We start from the raw sequence: 20,697 nt of genomic DNA, 5'->3' as shown, positions 1-20,697 counted from the left end.
TGCGCCAGTTTTTCCTTTAGGTCTTTGGCCGCCTCGACTGTGGTCGTAATCACGACCTCCGTGTCCTCATCGAAGTCCCTGACTATGCGAGTTGTCTTACCGCATCCCGGTACACCGTTTATCCACTCCAGCGATGGTAGCCCCCAGGTCACGGACGGTAAACCGGCTTCCCGGTCGCCCGAGATGGTTTTCGCCATCCGCAGCATCCGGTCGCCCAGCATTACTTTCGTGCATCTGGCCACTACCACCACCGGGTCCCCTTCAGGTGTGTCGAAGGTTTGAGACTCCTCGTCACTCCCCTCAGACTCGACCGCGCTCACAAAACCTGCTGTGGTGTTATATGCAGCCATATACCTACCCGACATCTTGCCCTTGAGTATTTGTCGGGTTTTGCTGTTGTATATGGCTGCTTCGGCTTCCTCGAGTTCCACCTCCAGTAGCCTTTGGTGATCGTACTGGTAGGCCTGCATGATCTTTTTGCAGGTGGCCAGGCTTACCTCGCGGTTTGCCTTTATTATGGCCAGGAACTCGATTAGGGCGTTCTCTGCATGTTGAAACGGTGTGGACGCAGGTCGAAGTCTTGGTGGTTCTACTTGTCCCATATCGGCCCTAGTTCGAGCGGCGAGTGACGCCTCCGGGTGCCTCGGACTGTCGTCTTTGGTGAACCCGCTCAGCGTCCCCGATAGTCGCTCTCCCTGTCCAGCCTTTTTGGGAGAGGGGTGATGCGGGAGCTTACCTTGTTTCGGGGAGATGGTTGCCTGGATAAAGGTCGCCAATGACATCGAGCTCGGCTTAGACTCAGGTGCGGCCCTTGCTTTGCGTTGTTCAACCTTCTGGTTCTCGATCTTTTGTTGTAGGCGCTCCGAGCCACTAGGTGCGGGTTCGCTGACAGTCGGCAATGCAGGGGATGAAGGTGTTTTGGATTTCGGTCTTAAGTAACCAAGATCCTCCCCCCTGTCTTCGTAAACAATGACCTCACTGTTCTTAGAAGCCATTAGGCAACCGTACCTATCCGATACGTTGCCTCTATCATAACCGACTCTCATCGAATCGACACTGATTCTTCCGGGGATTCCCCCGGGGATCTCGCCCAAGCGCTGTAGCCACAAGCTGGACTGCGCGAAGGCGGACGTCTCTCCCCATTCGAAAAGTGCGATCTCTTTGTTTTTCAACCGCAATAAACGATAGGTCGGGTCGCCCTCCTGCTCTTGCGCTAGCGCTGTGATTTTTGTGCGCTTTATGCTTGTCTTTTGGGTGCTACCGTTTATCAGTAAGGCGAGCCCCGGCGAAATCGCCAGCTGATTGCGTTCTTCAGAGCGACAGAAGCTTATCCCCATCCTCTCCGTTTCGCTGTCCATGAATAGAGCCACGCATCTGGTCCTAATACCAACTTCTCCACTTCCGTTCACTTCACTGGGCGAGGATTGTGTCATCCTGCTCTGAGTCGGTTGCGGAGGTGCGTTTTGGTTGGCTCTATTCCTGAACAGGTTCTGCAGTGAGGAAGACATGGTCCTAGTTATTTGGCCCAGAAGGGTGCGGCCAGGAGACATCCGCGGAGCCGTGATGTTGTCCTGCTGAGTTACTTGTTGGACACGGTTTTGTTCTATTTGTGTTTGTGTGTTGTGTGTCTGAGTGTGTGTTGTAAGAACGACGGTGTTGGCATTCTGCGTAGGTGTTAAAGCCAGTGGTGGAGAAAGCGTGCTGTTCCTCTTTGCGGCTGTATTGACGGCCTTTCTCGCGAATGTGAGGAAGGACGTTCTGCTAGTCTCGCTCTCCAGGATGGTATGGAGCGATGGCTGGTCTAATTTAATCTGGAGTTTGAGTTCCAGATCCAGCCTTTCCTTACTGAACCTCGGGCAGCTCAGTATAATATGCAGAACTGTCTCCTCACAATTCGGGTCGCAGACGCACGAAGGACTGTCAGTGATGTGGAATCTGTGAAGATACGCCGCAAATCCTCCGTGGCCGGTCAGAATTTGTGTGTCGACAGATGTTGGTGCCGATTTCCTTACCAGTCTGCGAGCGGTCTTTACATCCGGTAAGAATATTTTCGTGACCGAGCCAGTCTCCGAAGAATTGTATCTGTCTTGCCACACCCTGGCAGACGCTTCCCGTATCTGCCTTTTGACATACGAGAGTGGTACTCTGTCGTAGTCAGGTGCCGTCTTTTTCGTTAAAGCCGCCCTTTTGGCTAGTTCGTCCGCTCTCTCATTGCCCGGTGTTCCAACATGGGCCCTCAACCAAAAGAACCGTACTGTCTTATTCTCCTCCCGGAGCTGTCTGATTTGACTCTTCATTTCCACGGCCAGAGGGTGAGTTACTGAGGGGCTCCTCATCAGATCTAAAGATGACCTCGAGTCGCTCAGGATGTTGATGGAGCGTGACTTTGAGGTTTTTGCCATTTCCACTGCTCTGAAGAGTGCGTACATCTCGGATTGAAAGACAGTGTTGTGCGGCTCTAACCGGAAAGTGGAGTATCTTACTTCCCTGTCTTGATCCCAGCATGTGAGGGCAGCTCCTACTTTACCCTCTATTTTGCTTCCGTCGGTAAAGATGAGAGGTCCGACGATGCTGTGTTCCTCAAGGACTTCGGGGTTCAGACTCTCTAAGCGCTCGTACTCTGTTGGCATGAGTAGAGAAGGGTGGGGGTTTTGCATTGGTCCCACCCTGCGCTCCAGTTCTCTTCCCGGTGGAAGAAGGTCCGTGCTGTAACCTTTTTTTGTCTCAAAAAGTAAGGCCGCCTCTCGAACGCGAAGGTCTAACGGGAGTAAGCCTGTGAGGACTAGTGCCGATGTAAGCGACACCGTTCTGTACGCCCTGCACATTTTCAGTGCAAATCCTCTCTGCAGGGAGTTTAGTTGCTTTCGTATGGTTAACTTCTCTGCTGCAGAGAACCATACGCTCGCTGCGTACAGAACGATGGGCTCTATTACCGCCACATATATGGTCCGTACGATCTCTCCATTCAGACCCCAAGTTACTCTCGCCGCGCGCGCAAGCTGTTTATAAATGTCCGCAGCTTTTTTGCATATGGCGGATACGTGCGCGTTGAAAGTGAGCTTCGAGTCCAAAATGAGCCCCAGCAGTTTTATTTGATCTACAAGCCTCAGTCGGGTGCCGGACATATGGATTATGGGGGTATCGTATTTCAGCTTTTTAGTGAGCACCATCGCGTTGGTCTTATGCGCGGCGAAGCTCAGTTTGTTATGTATACCCCACTCTTGTACGGCAGCTAAGGTGGTTTCGGCTGAGGTCTGTAGGTTGCCGGATTTTTGGCTGGAGAAGACGAGGACCACGTCGTCCGCAAAGGCCTGGCAATACACTCCCATATCGCTGATCTTTCTCAGCAGCGAATCCAGTATGAGGTTCCAAAAGGTTGGCCCGCCAATGGATCCTTGGACGCAACCCTTCGTGGTCTCCTTCTCACTGGTCGCTCTGGCGTAGTTAACAATGACCTTTCGATCCTGGAGGTATGAGGCGACCATAGTAAATAGGTTTCTCGGGCAATGCTTGTCCACCAGCTGTTTTTTGAGAGCCGGCCACCATGCATTATCGAAAGCGCCCTCTATGTCAAGCGATACCAGAAGTACTATCTTCTTAGAGTCCATTTCCTGCCTGATATGCTTGACGAGATCGTAGAGGGAGTCTTCCGTTCCCCTCTGTGGCATGAATCCGTACTGGCTTCGGTGCAGCGTAGGGAAGAGCCTCCACTGAAGTCTACCTACCATCATTTTCTCAACTGTCTTTCCTAGGATCGACAGGAGTCCGATAGGTCTATAGGACTTCGGGTGAGTATAGTCCTCTTTGGCTGGTTTGCGGAGGATGCATACGTGGGCGACCTTCCACTGCTTGGGGAAGTAGGATAGCAACAGGCATTTGTTCGCCAAAGCTAGGAATAACTCCCTGTCGCAGTTTATTGCCGCCGCGCATATATCCGACGTCAACCCGTCTGGGCCTGGAGCTTTTTTGGGATTTTGGCTCAAAAGAACCTGTTCCAGCTCCGCGGCCGTAAACGGCGGGTCGTCGTCGGACAGATCTTCTAACTCCGCGGGAGTTTTGCTTTCTACGGCTTCTCGGATCTGTTTGTGATAGATGGTTTCGGTGTCTACAGAGTCGTCTGGGTAGAACGTTTTAGCCAGAAGTTTTGCCGACTGTTCTGGTGACAGCGTTTCGCCGGATTCATTTTTTTAGAGATTTAAAGACTTACCTCATGATCTGGACCAGGCTTCGATGCTAGCCTTGCTTCTGCAAGTTGATTCTTCAGAGCCCTATGCAAAGCAAAAACAACATTTGTTAAAACTATAGTTCAAAAACACACTATTTAAAGTATTATTATTTAGGACGTACTATGCACTTAATTTGAGCATTACCCACAATCCCTGAATTCTTTGCCGCCTGTAAAGTAAAATTATCCTAAATGGCAACTTTCTTTTAATTAACGATTGGGGCAAACAAGCGACGAAGCCATCTGATTTTAAATGGCTAAGCCAATGAACATTTGCTATACAAGAGGAGTTGCGGGTGCGTTGCCAGCCTTCAGGGGAAAGATCTCTGTACACTCGACACTTGAAAAAAAACATAAACATTCAGGATGTAACATTGTTGGGCATAGGCCTCTTTCTCCGTGTAGGAGAAGATTGGAGCTTAATCCACCGTGCTGCTCCACTGCAGGTTGGCGGATATGTTCCCCACTAAGAGTAGCAGTCGCTATCAGGTATTTATGATAGCAATCGGGATCGACGGCTAAACGTGTTCTCTGAGGCACAGTACGGAGACCCACAAGGACAGATATCCAAACCAAAAAAATATTTATACAAATACAAATATCCATCCCGAACAGGAATCGAACCCGCAAACCAGTAGAAAGTTTGCAACTAAAACTCGAACAAAATATGTTGTAAATTTGACGGTTCATACGCAAAAGTAACCGTTTTCGGAATATATATAGCAACTGGACATAAGTTGGCCTGAATTAAAATAATTAACATATATTTTGCATTTCACGCAATAACCCGGATTTAATCAAGAATTAAACCCGATTCTAATATTCAAATAATTGTATTTGTTTGCAGAAGAAAAAAAACTTCAATTACACTGACAAATAATACAACGTAGGCAAACGAAAAACAGTCAATTAAAGGCGCATTATTAGGGATAACTCAAATAGTTTTTCTCCGTTGGAAATTGAACATTGAACGCCGCAGCAGCTCGAGGCAGTGCTGCACGGCCACCACCATCCTACAGATACAGAGTATACTTACATGTTGAGCTCCTCGGCCTGGCGCGCCTGCCGCTCGCGGCGCCGCAGCAGCTCGAGGCAGTGCTGCACGGCCGCCACCATCCTACAGGCTACAGAGTATAGTTACATGTAGAGCTCCTCGGCCTGGCGCGCCTGCCGCTCGCGGCGCCGCAGCAGCTCGAGGCAGTGCTGCACGGCCACCACCATCCTACAGGCTACAGAGTATAGTTACATGTAGAGCTCCTCGGCCTGGCGCGCCTGCCGCTCGCGGCGCCGCAGCAGCTCGAGGCAGTGCTGCACGGCCACCACCATCCTACAGGCTACAGAGTATAGTTACATGTAGAGCTCCTCGGCCTGGCGCGCCTGCCGCTCGCGGCGCCGCAGCAGCTCGAGGCAGTGCTGCACGGCCACCACCATCCTACAGGCTACAGAGTATAGTTACATGTAGAGCTCCTCGGCCTGGCGCGCCTGCCGCTCGCGGCGCCGCAGCAGCTCGAGGCAGTGCTGCACGGCCACCACTGTGGCGCTACACGTGGCGCGGAACGACGCGCTCGTCGCTCGCACCTCCTCTGAGTGTTGCTTCATATGAACGCCTGTGGACGTTCACATCGTATTATAGTCGAGCCGCCAACTTACACATCACGTATTCAGCACAGTGTCTATATTCAAAAAATAATTCGTTTTGCATACATTTTAAATTTCGAACATTTTGAGGAAATAAACTAAACGGTTCGTAAGCAAATGAATTGTTTTTTAAATATAGAAATTGAGTCTTATTAACGCATTTCAGCCATGAAAACTTGTATATCTTTGTTAAATAGACAACTTTAAGCATATTTTTGTCTGGCAAAACAGTCCCCTGGTTAGTTTTGTATTTTCATCTCGCTTCAGCCTGTAATATTCCACTGCTGAGCATAGGCCTTTTTCCTTATGCAGGAGAATGATCACAGCTTAATTCACCGCGCTGCTCAAATGCGGAATATATATTCCCTACTATGTGTAACGATCGCTTTCAGGTGTACATGATAACAACCGGACCGACAGTTTAACGTGCTCCCGGGCAGGCGCGGTGGGGAGACCCACAAGCACACCACACTTAGCAATTGGACGCTCTTTAATGAAAAGATTATAAACTATCAATATCCACAATAATATGGTCACATGTATATGTAAAAATTATATGATGTCGATCAACACTAAACGTAAATTACAATTTCTCGGTTTGATATTATTGGTCATATTAAATCGTCACTGGAATGGGATTGGACCGGAAATTGAAAGTTAACGAACAGTGTGAATGTTCCCATTGTTTCTTAATTGAAAATGATTTAACAGAATACCAGGCAACGTTACTGAGCTTGAGTTTGACCGTTAACAGATTATTACCGTCCTGGAACTAAAAATTTAACTCATTGTCAGATTTAGTTATGATTCCCACATTTTGTATCGTCGCAGAGTCGGTAACAGTTTGGATTTAGTTAACTGACTTCAAAAAAGGAAGATATTCTCAATGCAACTGTTTTTTATATGTTACTAGGACATACCGATATCAAATCATAATCGGTGCACCCAGTGAAAATTTATATGGAAACACACAAATAAAATATGGTAGAATTGAGAATCTCCTCCATTTTAGAAGTCGGTTAAAAAAAAAGAAGATTTCTTTTATATTGGTTAGGCCTCTTCGCTTCACTGACACGTCCTATCAGATGGTCTATATGACTTTATTATCTAACGACACGTAAGGGCAACGTCAATCCCAGTAGGTATCTAGCTTTGATTATCATAATCACATACATACATAAAAACTAGCTGACTCGACAGACGTTGTCTTGTCGTAGAGGATTGAAATTTTAGACTTGTATGTATTTTTTAATGTTGTATCATAAAAAAATAAAAAAATAATAATTTATCTAAAAATTTAAAAAAAAATTAGGGATGGACTACCCTTAACATTTAGGGGGATGAAAAATAAATGTTGTTCAATTCTCAGACCTACCCAATATGCACAGAAAATTTCATGAGATTCGGTCAAGTCGTTTAACGAGTTCGAGGAGTTTAACTACAAACACCGCGACACGAGAATTTTCTTTATTAGATAATAATAATAATAATAATCTTTATTGTACACCATTAATACATACATATACGCGTTATTTTCTTGTAGTTATATCTTGATATATATAAGTTATAATAACTAATATAATTTTATACAATAAAGTTGGCAAACAAGATATCGTAGCCTATGGACACCTACAACACCAGGAGCGTAGCAAGCACATTGTCAAACCAAAAACATTTAAAACGCATTAAATATTACTTTGTCTTACGCCGAGTTGCACGAAACAAAATTAAAATTTAAGTAGAGATTAAACTAATTTAATCACAACAATTTCATACAATTCTTGCGATTAAATTAATTTAATCACTACTTAAATTTTAATTTCTTTTCGTGCAACTCGGCGTTAGTGTAGTTACCGTTTTTAAAATAATGGTAATATCGTACAGGTAAGAATCCGAAAATAAAGACACAGATCACATCAGTACTACTAGGTTCTTTCTCATAAGTTCCGCAAATACATAAAATATGGGCATACCATAGAGCAAAATTGATCTCATTTTAAAGTTTCTATATAGTCTATAATTATTTATTATTATTTTTTTTGTCGTAAGATGTTCAAACAATGTCTCTCACAAAAAATATATAAAAACACAATTGCCAACAGCCTTAAAATATATAATACTAGCTGACCCCGCAAAACGTCGTTTCGCCATATATGTTATTATCCCCCTTCATCCCATTCCCTTATATAAATTAGGGGTATGAAAAATAGATGTTGGCCGATTCTTAGACCTACCCGATATGCACACAAAATTTCAATAAAATTGGTCCAGCCGTATCGAAGGAGTATGGTAACTAACGTGTCACAACACGAGAAATTTATATATAATATTTAACATGAAATTCGTTGAAGATCCGTCTAAAATTATGTGGATATCAGCGGATAGATATGTGTATCCGGCGCGTCGCTAATTTAAATGAACTCGTATTAATATTATAAGCGAGGAAGTTGGATGAATGCGTAAACGATAATTATTCAGTATTCTATTACGTTAATACTACTAAAGCCCAGTTCCTATATATATAAAAAAAAAACAATAGTTTGTTCGCTAAAATTGGTCGATAAAGAAAACGGCCCGTTTTTTCCGAACCGAACCTATACCTGGTATGACATATAAAAACGTTAATCATAAACGGGAATCGAACCTGAAACAACTACTACAAAAGTCAGCTACCATGACCAAGGCATCAAACCGTCGCGTAGTCTATATTAACTAACTTTTATTACCGGACTTACTAACTTAGTATAAGAAAAAAGCGGGCAACAACTAGTCAATTATAATTAGTTAATGGTTTATTTGTAGGAACTGTTTTGTTAATGATTTTTAAATATGTCCTACATATTAAGAGTGTATGCTACCTCAAATTGCTTATTTTCCACTCGGCAGGATGTCCATATCTTCCAAACTACTGAATATTTAACTTTGAAATTTATGTATGGTAAAATTCAGGACATAAACTATCTTTCATATGTTTCGAAAACACGATTCCAGAAAATTTTCTCGATAGAAAAAAATCGCAAAGTCACCTCTATTTTTGTATTAAAACCTTAATATCTCAGTAAATATAGAAGTTATGGACTTGAGATTAAGCATGGTAATTGAAATAAGTATGACGAACATTTTATATGTTGCGATTTTTAAAAAATAACTATTGATAATGTTTGTGGGGAGAAAATACATGTAATTCGCGCGATGAACAACCAAGCGCTCTCAATTCTCATGTGTATTTAGTACGGGTGAAATCTGAATTCGAGCTGAGGTAGGGTAGCCCCTTAAATTTAATTGGTAACATAAAAATGAATAAATAAATAAAATAAATTACCATCAGCTAATTTAACAGCGTCTATAGCTTCAGCCGCTTCGTCCTGTATCTGTGGGTAAGTCGACACGCACATGTCAAAGTAATTCTGCAATTGAAGCGCTTGCTTTGACAGTAATTCGGTATATGTCTCCAGTTCTGCAATTTTTTCGACAAGCCGACGTGCTGTACGTCCTGTTAACATATAAGAGTATTATTTTCTTAACTTTTTAATAAACATAACTACCATTATCAAATGCCCGTGTGTTACATGGTAGAGATTGATAACGTTTTGTTTTGACTACACCCATTATTCTTGTAATTCTACGTCTTTTTCCGTCTAATCTGTTCGATTTTGATACTTGCTACCAGTGAGAAAATACATTTAAAATTAATCATTATTCAAATTTTCGAACCACCCGTTATGTTGTTATTTTTTATTTAATACTAATAAATTAACCCATTCTGTTGTAACCCACTACTATTACTTATATTACGTGTTAATTTATTTATTATTATCAGTAGATAACATTTAGTATAATTATATATTACTTTATCTGTGTTATTCATTTATAGAGGCAATTCAATTCACTATCAATTATAGCCGATATTATTTATATTACTAAACAATCATGATAACCAAAACTAAACATATTTCATTTTTATCTACTAAATTTTAATACACCTTATCTTATTTTTAACCGACTTCCAAAAAAGGAAGAGGTTCTCAATTCGACTGTATTTTTTTTTATGTATGCTACATCAGAACTTTTGACCGTGTGGACCGATTTCGACAATTTTTTTTTTAATCGAAAGGTGGTGTGTGTCAATTGGTCCCATTTAAATTTATTTGAGATCTAACAACTACTTTTCGAGTTATATCTAATAAGGCGTTTTTACTTGACGCTTTTTTCGTCGACCTACGTTGTATTATACAGCATAACTTTCTACTGGATGTACCGATTTTGATAATTCTTTTTTTGTTGGAAAAGAGATATCTCTAGTTTAGTACCATGATAAGGAAACCAGGATCTGATGATAGAATCTCAGAGAAATCGAGGGAAACTTTTGAAAATCCGCAATAACTTTTTACTGGGTGTACCGATTTCGATAATGTTTAATTTAATCGAAAGCTGATGTTTGTCATGTGGTTATATATACATTTTATTGAGATCTGATAACTACTTTTTGAGTAATCTTTGATAACGCCTAGTTACTTGACTATTTTTTCGTCGATCTACGTTGTATTACTCGTCGATGTAATTGAAGTCGGTTTTTTTTTCGTTTGCGAGCAAACAATTATATTTTCATAAATCATATAATACAATGTCAGAAATACTTATTTAACCACGTAGCACACTAGTATATATTTATAAAGGACCATTAAATGTTGCTATTGATGATTAATATGAGTATGACAAGTTTATCTAAATCTTTGTGCTGAAATAATCGTTTGCTCACAAACGAAAAACCCGACTTCAATTAGGGTTATTTCGCCTGTTCGCGTCCATTTTACGGATCTCACTTTGAAAACTCTCGAAATTAAGTATACTAAGACACCAATTAGTCGAAAAGTCATTACCGGCAATACCTCAATGTATAAGAGGCACGCACGCATAGACAAAAGTTCCGTGCGTCCAAGCAACCCTGGGTAAAAAAAATAGTTAGTGAGGGCTGTTCAACAAGAGAGCGCGAAGGCACGGAATAATGAGAAAATAGTGGGCAGCGGTTCGTTTGAAGGTAAGTCTTTTATTTTTTGTGTCTATTTTGGATACATAGCTGTTTTTAGGCGTTGGTTATGATAAAAGGAATTATATTAATTATGAATTTGCCTATTTTTTTTATAGTTAACAGTTAAAATAAGGTGTATGCGAACTACTACACCGAATTTCTAAAACTTCCACTTTGCGTCCGCAATGGACGCAAACTATGGCATTAAGGCATTAATAATAAAACTAAATCGCGTCCATTTCTTAAATTAATTCTGTAGGTTTAATACATAAAATTAATAACTACAAGTGTAATACCTATTCTACTTTGAATGAAATAAGTAATTTCTTTCATATTTTTTTCTGTTTAAGATGAATTCTTTGCAGATAAGAAAGAAGAAGGAAAAAAGAACATACACAGAAGAAGATTTCAGGGAAGCGTTGCATGAAATTCAAGAGAAGAAGAAATCGGTAAGACAAGCACCTATGCAAACAATATGCTATTCCGATATTGGACAAAATCAGTGGATGCAAACCAAGAGGGTTCAAAACTTATCTACACAAATAAATAAAATTGGAGTGTCTGTTTGTAACAGCTTTTTACTAAATGCATATTAATTTATACACGGTAAAAAATACAAAATTAACATTTTTTAGAATTTTTGTCTGTCTGTCTGTCTGTTTGCTCCGGCTAATCACTGAAACGACTGGACTGATTTTAGCGGGACTTTCACTGGGAGTTAGCTAATGTAAAAAGGAATAACTTACGCTACTTTTATTTTAGAAATTTATTTATTTTGTAGCTCTACGAACAGAACATTTTTTTTTAATTCCACGCGTATGTAGTCGCGGGCACAGCTAGTATCAAATAAAACCAAGTAACGAAAAAGAAAACATAACGGTATTATTAATATTTAATGCGAATGGAGACATGTGTCCACCTCGTATTTTGTTTCCATAATTATTATTAGTCAAGGCTGATCTTTGTGGTGCTGTGTACTTGAGATCCAACTTAAGAATGCTTTAAAAAAAAGGTCTCTTCCCGTAGGTGTCTAAAGAGGCGACTATGGGATAACACGGTTCCACTACTACCTTGGAACTTAAAAAGCCGACCGATGGCGGGATAACCACAAACAAACCACGACAAAGCCAGCCCTGCGGTCACCAATCCTCCTGCCCAGCGTGGTGACTATGGGCAAAACACAGGAGTGAACTTGTGGAGGCCTATGTCCAGTAGTGGACTGCGAAAGGCAAAAGAAATTGTGATTGCAGGCTGATCTTTAGCTTTCTTACATTCCTTTAAAATTCACAGAACAGATTATTGTTGAATTTTAAAGGTGGAATTACTATTTACTTACTTTTTAAATTTTAAGTTCTATCAATGTTTAGAAGAATAAATAGGTGTTTTATTTTCTTTATAGTTATTTATTAATGTTAATATGTTGATTTTTACACAACTATAATTCTTCAATAAATAAATTATTAAAATCCAATCTCTCTTTACATTATCATAAAAACATCACATCTTTATTCCTTTTCTAAGCTGGTGGACGCGAAGTGGTCCAGCGGGTGGACGCAAATTGAATTTTATGGACGCAAACTGGGTAAATCGCCTAACTCTGAAGTTTCTCTTTAAAAAAAAAAATAACAAGATGTTTCGAACAAAACTGAAAATTAATTTTTAAATAGACTATATAATGAACACAATAAATAAAATTTTCATAGACATTAGTGCTGGGACATTTTTATTTTCTTCTTCAAACCTGCCAACTGCACTAAGTAGACGCGAACAGGCGAAATGACCCTATATCGACAAATAATACAACATAGGTAGAAGAAAAAATATTCAAGTAAATACGTATTATTAGATATAGCTCGAAAATTACTAGTCAGATCTCGATTAAATTTAAACGGAACATGACAAGCACCGCTTTTTGATTAAAAAAAGAATTATCGAAATCGGTTTACCCAGTAAAAAGTTCTGAGGCATCACACATAAGTTTAGAAGTCGGTTAAAAAGATGTAAGATTGTGAGAATTATCTCTAAGTTTCTTTTTGCGTTTCCCTCAAATTCCATTAGTTTTCCTTGTATTAAAAAAGTCTTCATCAAAATATAATAATTTACAGTCAGAAAACATGTTTTAACACAAAAATTCTACACGTTTTTTTAATCAAAACTAAATTACTTTTATTTCATTTAATAGCAACGAAATATAAAATGTAAAAAACTAAAAATCTATACAAACCATGAGATCCTGTTGACTGCAAAGATGTAAGTGATCCATGCCTCCGCAGGCCACCCCCATTTGAACTACTATCTGAATTAGTTCCATACCCTGATTCCAACTGAAAATTATTAGTTTGTTATTTTTTGTTATTTACATTTTACAATTGACATAAAAAAATTACAATCATGAAAATTATAAAAACATATTACAAAATTTGTATAAAATTTGTCTATTACCAAAACGGCAGGCATTAAGAAACTGACTTCAAGAACAGATCAGATGTTATTCTAAAAGTCTAAAAGTCCATGATCTTTCATATGTTTAATCTCAACTAACTTTGATATTTTTTATCATAAAATATTTTAAAACAAGTTCCTTGATAGCACTATTTCATATCTTTTTATATAAATTTAAAGACAATTCAAATGACATTAGACTAATTAAATAAACAATGTAATTCAAATTATTTTATAACATTTATAGTTTGCGTCATTCATACATCAAGGAAATCTAGCATACATCCGTTATGACAAAATAGTAATAAAGAAATAAAAACAGGGGAGATAAACAGATAACAGAAAGGAAATGATATATGCAGGGAAAAGGCGAGAGGAGAAAAGAAAAAGGATGACATCAAAATCTCCAATCGCAGTGTATCCACTAATTCCAAAAGTTAACAAAGTCGCAGTCGGCGAAATGTCCAGAGCAAGAAGCTTCTCAACAACAGAAATATCGAAACTCTGACAACCAAATTACTTATCAGTAGAAATCGAAAAAGAAACACGCAAAACTAATTTAAAACAAAACTACGAGGCACAACGAAAATAAAAATACACACTAACAACTAAAACAACGATTAAAGAAAAATTAAAAGGCCCCAACCCGGCTGGTCACCTTGGAGCTTCTGTCCAAAACCCTCCATACTGCAGAAAAGAACAAACATCCTAAAACCTGAAAACAATTAAAATTGGTACCTATTACGTAAGATCCCTCTTGTCCTCAGTACGCCTTTTAGAACTGAGACAAGCTTTAGCAAAAATAGATAATGATATTATAGGACTCGCAGAAATTAGAAATAGATGTGAGATTCAAGAACATGCCAATTACATTTTCTGCTATAAAGGAGAAACAAAGGGCCTAAATGGAGTAGGCTTCCTTATTAAGAAAACATTGAAACAACACATAGTAAATTTCCACAGAATATCAGAAAGGGGCTCTCTCTTTTCTCCGGAACAGCAGATGGCTAATACTTCGAATAAAAACCGACAATGGAATTATAGCGAAAATACAAGCATATGCTCCAACTGCGACATCAAGCAACGTGTCAATAGAAAATTTTTAAGAGCATTTAATGAAAGCTCACAATCTAGCAAATGAAACAATATTAGTGAATGCGAAGATTGGACATCCACAAGTTCACAAACAGCTAATCTGTATATATATCAATTTTTTTTATCTTTTATTTATTTATTTTTTTGGTGTTTTAATTTTTTTTTTTCTTCTTAATGAATACTTCTTGCACTGTTTGCCTCGCTATATGAAACACTTACTCATGACCATGGGTTTACTAGAAGAAGTCCACCTTTGCCATAAACCTTACTATTTTATGTTTCTATATGTATTTTGAGTGCAACAAAGTATATCAATAAATAAAAAATACTAGGACAATATGGTTATGGACCTAGAAATGAAAGAGATGAAAGAGGTGAAAGATTGCTACAATATGCTAATGAACATAAATTATCGATAATGAACATACACTCGAGAGCAAAGAAATCGCACACCCATACATTTTCATTTTGACCGCAAGTATTTTTTTTAATTTAATGTTGTTTGCAAATACAACTTGAATTAAATTGAAGTACACATTGTTAGCTTTCTAAAAACCCATTATGTGTAGCTTTGACCTTCGAAATCATTTCAATAGCAACAAAACAATAGAATTACCCAAATTCACTTGTTCGGGTAGTTCGGTTTGTAAGACTTTGAGCAGGTATAAAAGGTTAAGGGATGATTGAAATGACATCATTTACATTTCAACTTGCAGTCAGAAAGGTCCTTTACCGAATACGTTATCATTCTGAACAAGAAAATGGATACCACACCGGAAGCAGCATCTCAAGTGGTTGCACTAATTGAAGCTGGACAGAACCAAAGTCAAGTGGCTCGTCAGTTAAATTTGAGCAGATATGCTGTTCGACGTGTATACGAGCGATATCAACAAACTGGTAGCTTTACCAGGCGACCAGGAACAGGCCGAAAACGTGCCACAACTCAGCGCGATGATCGTTATCTTGTGACGACATCACTGCGAAATCGCCGGTTAAATGCAGTTCAACTCGGACAGCAACTCCAGGAAGTTAGAGAAGTGGAAGTTAGTCGGTGGACAGTTAGAAGAAGACTAGCCGAAGGAGGCCTGACAGCGCACAGAGCGGCAACTGGCCCAAAATTGACCCCAGTACACAGACAAGCGCGCCTTCTGTTTGCACGAAATCACCTAAATTGGACAATGGATCAATGGAAGACAATACTCTTCTCTGACGAAACCAGGATATGTCTCCATGGTAACGATGGAAGGAGTAGAGTCTATCGAAGATCTGGTGAGCGTTTTTCTCAGTGCTGCATTTCCGAACGGGTCTCATACGGCGGTGGTTCGTGCATGTTTTGGGGAGGCATTTCACTGGAAGCGAAAACCGAACTTGTGTTCATCACAGGGGCCGATACCGACCGTCGATCGGGAGGATTGACTTCCCGACGTTACATCGAGGAAATCCTGGAAGAACATGTTGTGCCTTTTTCCGCATTTATCGGCGCAAATTTCATTTTTATGCATGATAACGCCAGACCACACACCGCCGCTATAGTACGCCAGTACTTGGAGGAGGTTGAAATACCCGTTATGGCGTGGCCTGCTCGAAGCCCTGATCTCAATCCTATTGAGCACTTATGGGATGAACTAAAGAAAAGAGTAAGGGCAAGAAACGTACCGCCGACAGGTCTAAGAGAACTCCAAACCGCAATTAAGGAAGAATGGAACAGCATACCGCAAGAGTTTGTAAAAAAAATTATTTCTACAATGAAAAATCGAATGGAAGCGGTTATTCAGGCTAGGGGGGGCAATACCTCGTATTAACAAATTTTTGTCTTCGAAAAAATATTGTTTTTTTAACCTTTTATTCCTGCTCAAAGTCTTACAAACCACGCTACCTGTAACGAGTGAATTTGGGTCATTCTGTTGTTTTGTTCCTATTGTAATGATTGCGAAGGTCAAAGCTATTCATAATGGGTTTTTAGAAAGCTAACAATGTGCATTTTAATTTAATTTAAGTTGTATTAGCAAACAACCTTAAATTTAAAAAATACTTGCGGTCAAAATGAAAATGTAGGGGGTGTGCGATTTCTATGCTCTCGAGTGTATATTTAAAAAAAAAAAAACCAAAGTAAAAGATGGACCTGGTCTTCACCAGATAAGAAGATAAAAAATGAGGTGGATTTCATATTAAGCAACAAACCCGGGCTCATCACTAATATAGAAGTCCTGAATAAAGTAAACTTCCCTTCAGACCACAGACTTATTCGAGCATCCATAACTATAAGAAAATCAAAACAGAGCAGGAAAACATTCAAACATATGACAGGAATACCTAAAACCGAAGAAGAAATAAAAACTTACATAAAAAACTTAAAAAGAAGGCTTGTCAAAGGAAATAGAAGCTTTACACAACCTAATAGATGTCCAAGAGTATCATGAAAAGCTTGTTAATATAATTTCAAATAGTTTTCGATCAATAAGAAAGGATAACGGCAATAAACATAGGATAGTCAAGAACAGCACATTGGAGTTAATAAGAAAGTGCAATGAAATAACGGCAGCAAAAAAAAAGAAACAAAAAAAACTTGAAAGAAGAACTGAAAGATATCTACAAAAAGGACCATAAGGCAATTCGCGAAGACTATAACAACTATAAAAAAGGAATCATTGAAAGAAACTTAACAACACATAAAAGTGAAAAAAGGGCAAAGAGAGAACTTACCACACACAGAAAAAGGATACAAAGGCTAAGACAGATCCAAGAAGAAACTGAAACGAGGCAGGATATTTTGGAATATGCCACTACATTTTATAAACAACATTATGCAAAACCACCAGGAAAACAAAGTAATGAAATCATGCACTCTGGGTATGAGGTTAGAAGTGAAATAGATAAAGTAACAGAAGACGAAATTTTAAAGCAAAGCAAGAAATTAAAACCTAACAATAGTCCTGGACCAGATAACATCAGAAACGAGGTCTTAAGATGAGGGGGGCTCCTTTACTACTTCCTTTTTTAACAGAACTATTCTAGATGGTACTGATTCTACGAGTTGAAAAAGTTCCCCACCCCAGTGGTGCCAGTCGGAAATAATAATGCTTTATATATAAACATGGTAATCCTAAAGATATCAGCAATTATAGACCCATTAGATTGCTAGACAACATTTATAAAATATACTCCGCTATGCTTTCGATCAGGTTTTTCCACAATTGTCAACATACAAGCACAAGAACAACTGATAGAGAAATTTAAAGAATTTAATCAACCTCTTTATATAGGCTTCATTGATTACTGCAAAGCCTTTGACACAATCAACCACAGTTCCATATGGAAAACATTACGAGCTTGCAACGTAGAAACAATATATATCAATATTATCAAAAATATTTATTCTAATAGTACTAATAAAGTAAAACTGGAAAAAACGGGAAAAGATATCGCAATACGTAGAGTAAGGCAAGGAGATCCCCTGTCTCTCAAACTATTCATAGCAGTACTAGAAGGGATATTCAAAGGGCCGGATTGGAGAAACAAAGGCATAAAACACATAAGCCATTTAAGATTCGCTGATGACATAGTAGTCTTCGCCAAATCGTCTTTAGAACTAGAAAAAATGATGCAGGATCTTAATAAAGAAAGTAAACTAACAGGTCTACACATGAACGGCGAAAAAACAAAAATAATGTCTAACAGTCTACAGAAACCAATCCAATTAGAAGAAACCCAAATTGACTATGTTAAAAAGTATATGTATCTGGGAAAACTGATTTCATTCAACACAAACAGTAGTGAGGACGAAGTAGAAAGAAGAAAGAAAAATAAAGCTTTATTATTATTATAGTTTGAGTCTTTAAGTAAGGAAAGGTACAATCCATGGCTGTACCGTTGGGCCAACGGTACAGCCATGGATTGTTGCGCTAGCGGTTGCGGGTTCGATCCCCGCACATGACAAACATTTGTATTGGCCATACAGGTGCTTGCCGTGGTCTGGATGTTTGTGCAGTCCTTATGGGTCTCCCCACCGTGCCTCGGAGAGCACGTTAAGCCGTCGATCCCGGTTGTTATCATGTACACCTGATAGTGATCATTACTCCTAGTATAGAATATATCCACCAACCCGCATTGGAACAGCATGGTGGATTAAGCTCTGATCCTTCTCCTACATGGGGAAAGGGGCCTATGCCCAATAATGGGATATTACGGGCTGAAGCGATTAATTTATTTATGCCTTTGATTTATTAAAGCAATGTATGTGAAAATTATGTTTTGTTATTTGATTTGCGTTACTAGTTATGTTTACAAATTCATAAAATATTTTTTGCAATGAGGATAAAAGACGGAATAGCATTTATAAGCATTCAAAAACCAACTATAATCATGTTTATTTTAATAATAAAAAACCCATTATATAAACTCGTTATGTAAATTAGACTGTTTATATACGGTTAAAAATAAAACCCTGAGAACATCATCTATGAGAAAGACACATAAAGGTTGTTAATTGAACAATATTGTTCAGCTAAATCTTTTGATAAAATTCTTAACCGATAGATTAAATATTTCATTGCTCATAACATCAACTAATCTTATCAAATTTGAGATTGTCACTTACTGATTACATTAAAAATACTGACATAAAATATTCAAATGTATGAATCATTCTGACCAAAAAATTATATTGGTTGCAAAAATTTATATTACGTTGTTTTATAATACTTTGAAAAATACTTAAAATACTTATAATAGTTAAATAGTACTAATCTTTTTATTTACATTTTTTAAGACTTTAGAAGGATTTAACAATTTGCTACATTACGGTCTAATAATTTGAAGTAAATTCTTTGCTGGGTCAAAATTTGAATGAAAATTATGGTAGAAATGGCTTGCAAGGGGCCACCTTTGCACGCAGTGTATGTAAACATAGCATGTCTTTTAATAACAAAGCTACCTCGGAACATAGAGTATGCATTCTTATATTACTGTCTATAGTATAATTGATTTGTACGCAATAATTAATTTAAAAAATATATTAATACCTTTGCATAAAAGATACAAGTTTGGATTTACTGTTATGTTTTGTATGTTGTGTTCTTTAATAACATTGTTTGATAAAACTCTATTTTATTTGAAATCTTAATACATCCTAGATTAGAACTATCAATCAAAACTCTTCAACTCTACAATAATAGATTTGATAACTTTGATTTAAACCTGTATTAAAAACCAATACTTATTTCAGTTCATTATTGTTAAAAAGTTGCTGGTTTATAAGGGTTATTGCCTGCTGTTGTACTAAACAGATGACAACAAGGTGCAAAACATTATAAATATTTTTGATTGATTCAACTTGTAACATCCAATAGCTGGACATAGGCCTCTTTCTCCGTGTAAGAGAAGGGTTGGAGCTTAACCCATCATGCTGCTATACTGTGGTTAGAGGATAATTCTAAGAGTTGAATATATAATTTTAATACAATAAATAAATACTTACTTTGAATGACTCCAACACATCAATCCACTGTTGCTTTTCCTCTGGGTTTGTAGCTCTCAGGTACCAAACACAATCATTTACTGACACATCAAATCTACAGTCATCAAATTCATGTGGCTGAAATGAAGATGAAAATTACAGTTACTGATACGATAACGATGAATATTTCTTAAAAAAAATGGGGAAAAAACATAATATAAATAAAACTAGTAAGAATGAGGAAATATAGTAACTATAAAATAGCTAGTTTCCACCACGAATGCTTCAATTGAACGCGTCTGAAGCAATAAGTCGCAGTTATTTGTCGATTGTAATTATTTAAAAAAAAAAAAAAACTTTATTGAAGATACGTACTTGAGCAAGGACATGTACATTTTTTTTGCCTTACAGTCTACAACAATTAAAAATATTCACCTTGACTTTGGCTTTTTTCAAACATAAGGCACCTCGGCATCCAAGATTGCTCTCCAATTCGCTTTTGTAATAAGATAATGTGGAATCCTTCAAAACAATAAACCTATCCTGCCAGCCATGTATGTAGTTAGTCCATTTACTTAAATATCCACGAAGTTCTTGCGTACCAACATCTTCTAAATCTGAATTATCACTCAAGTTTATATTTTCATCCGTCATATTTAAAATGTAAATTAGATCAAATATTTACAACAAAACAAAATAAAAGACACAAACTCACTACCCCTATAAACCTACAACGTCGTCACAGATTCAAAAGTATTTTGATTGTAATTAAGTGACAGCGATATTCAACATTGGACAAAAAGGGAAAATCCA

At 38.4% G+C, this 20,697-nt stretch overlaps 1 protein-coding gene across 1 annotated transcript in view; it reads right to left on the bottom strand.

Annotated features, from left to right (window-relative positions):
• LOC123661472 (ceramide transfer protein) overlaps positions 1-20,670 on the bottom strand; it is a 55,177-nt gene extending 34,507 nt beyond the window's left edge. The window contains exons 1-6 of the mRNA XM_045596427.1: positions 20,320-20,670; positions 19,906-20,022; positions 13,117-13,216; positions 9,186-9,356; positions 5,682-5,832; positions 4,208-4,268 (exon numbers count right to left, since the gene is read on the bottom strand). Coding sequence (XP_045452383.1) covers positions 4,208-4,268; positions 5,682-5,832; positions 9,186-9,356; positions 13,117-13,216; positions 19,906-20,022; positions 20,320-20,538 — 819 coding nt within the window. The 5' untranslated portion in view covers positions 20,539-20,670. The remainder of the gene's footprint in view (positions 1-4,207; positions 4,269-5,681; positions 5,833-9,185; positions 9,357-13,116; positions 13,217-19,905; positions 20,023-20,319) is intronic.
• Positions 20,671-20,697: the final 27 nt, after the last annotated feature.

The sequence above is a fragment of the Melitaea cinxia genome, chromosome 17 (genome assembly GCF_905220565.1).
Source record: "Melitaea cinxia chromosome 17, ilMelCinx1.1, whole genome shotgun sequence".
NCBI classification, from domain to species: Eukaryota; Metazoa; Arthropoda; class Insecta; order Lepidoptera; family Nymphalidae; genus Melitaea; species Melitaea cinxia.
Note: the sequence above shows the minus strand (reverse complement) of the source record. Positions and strands in the feature narration are given on the sequence as shown.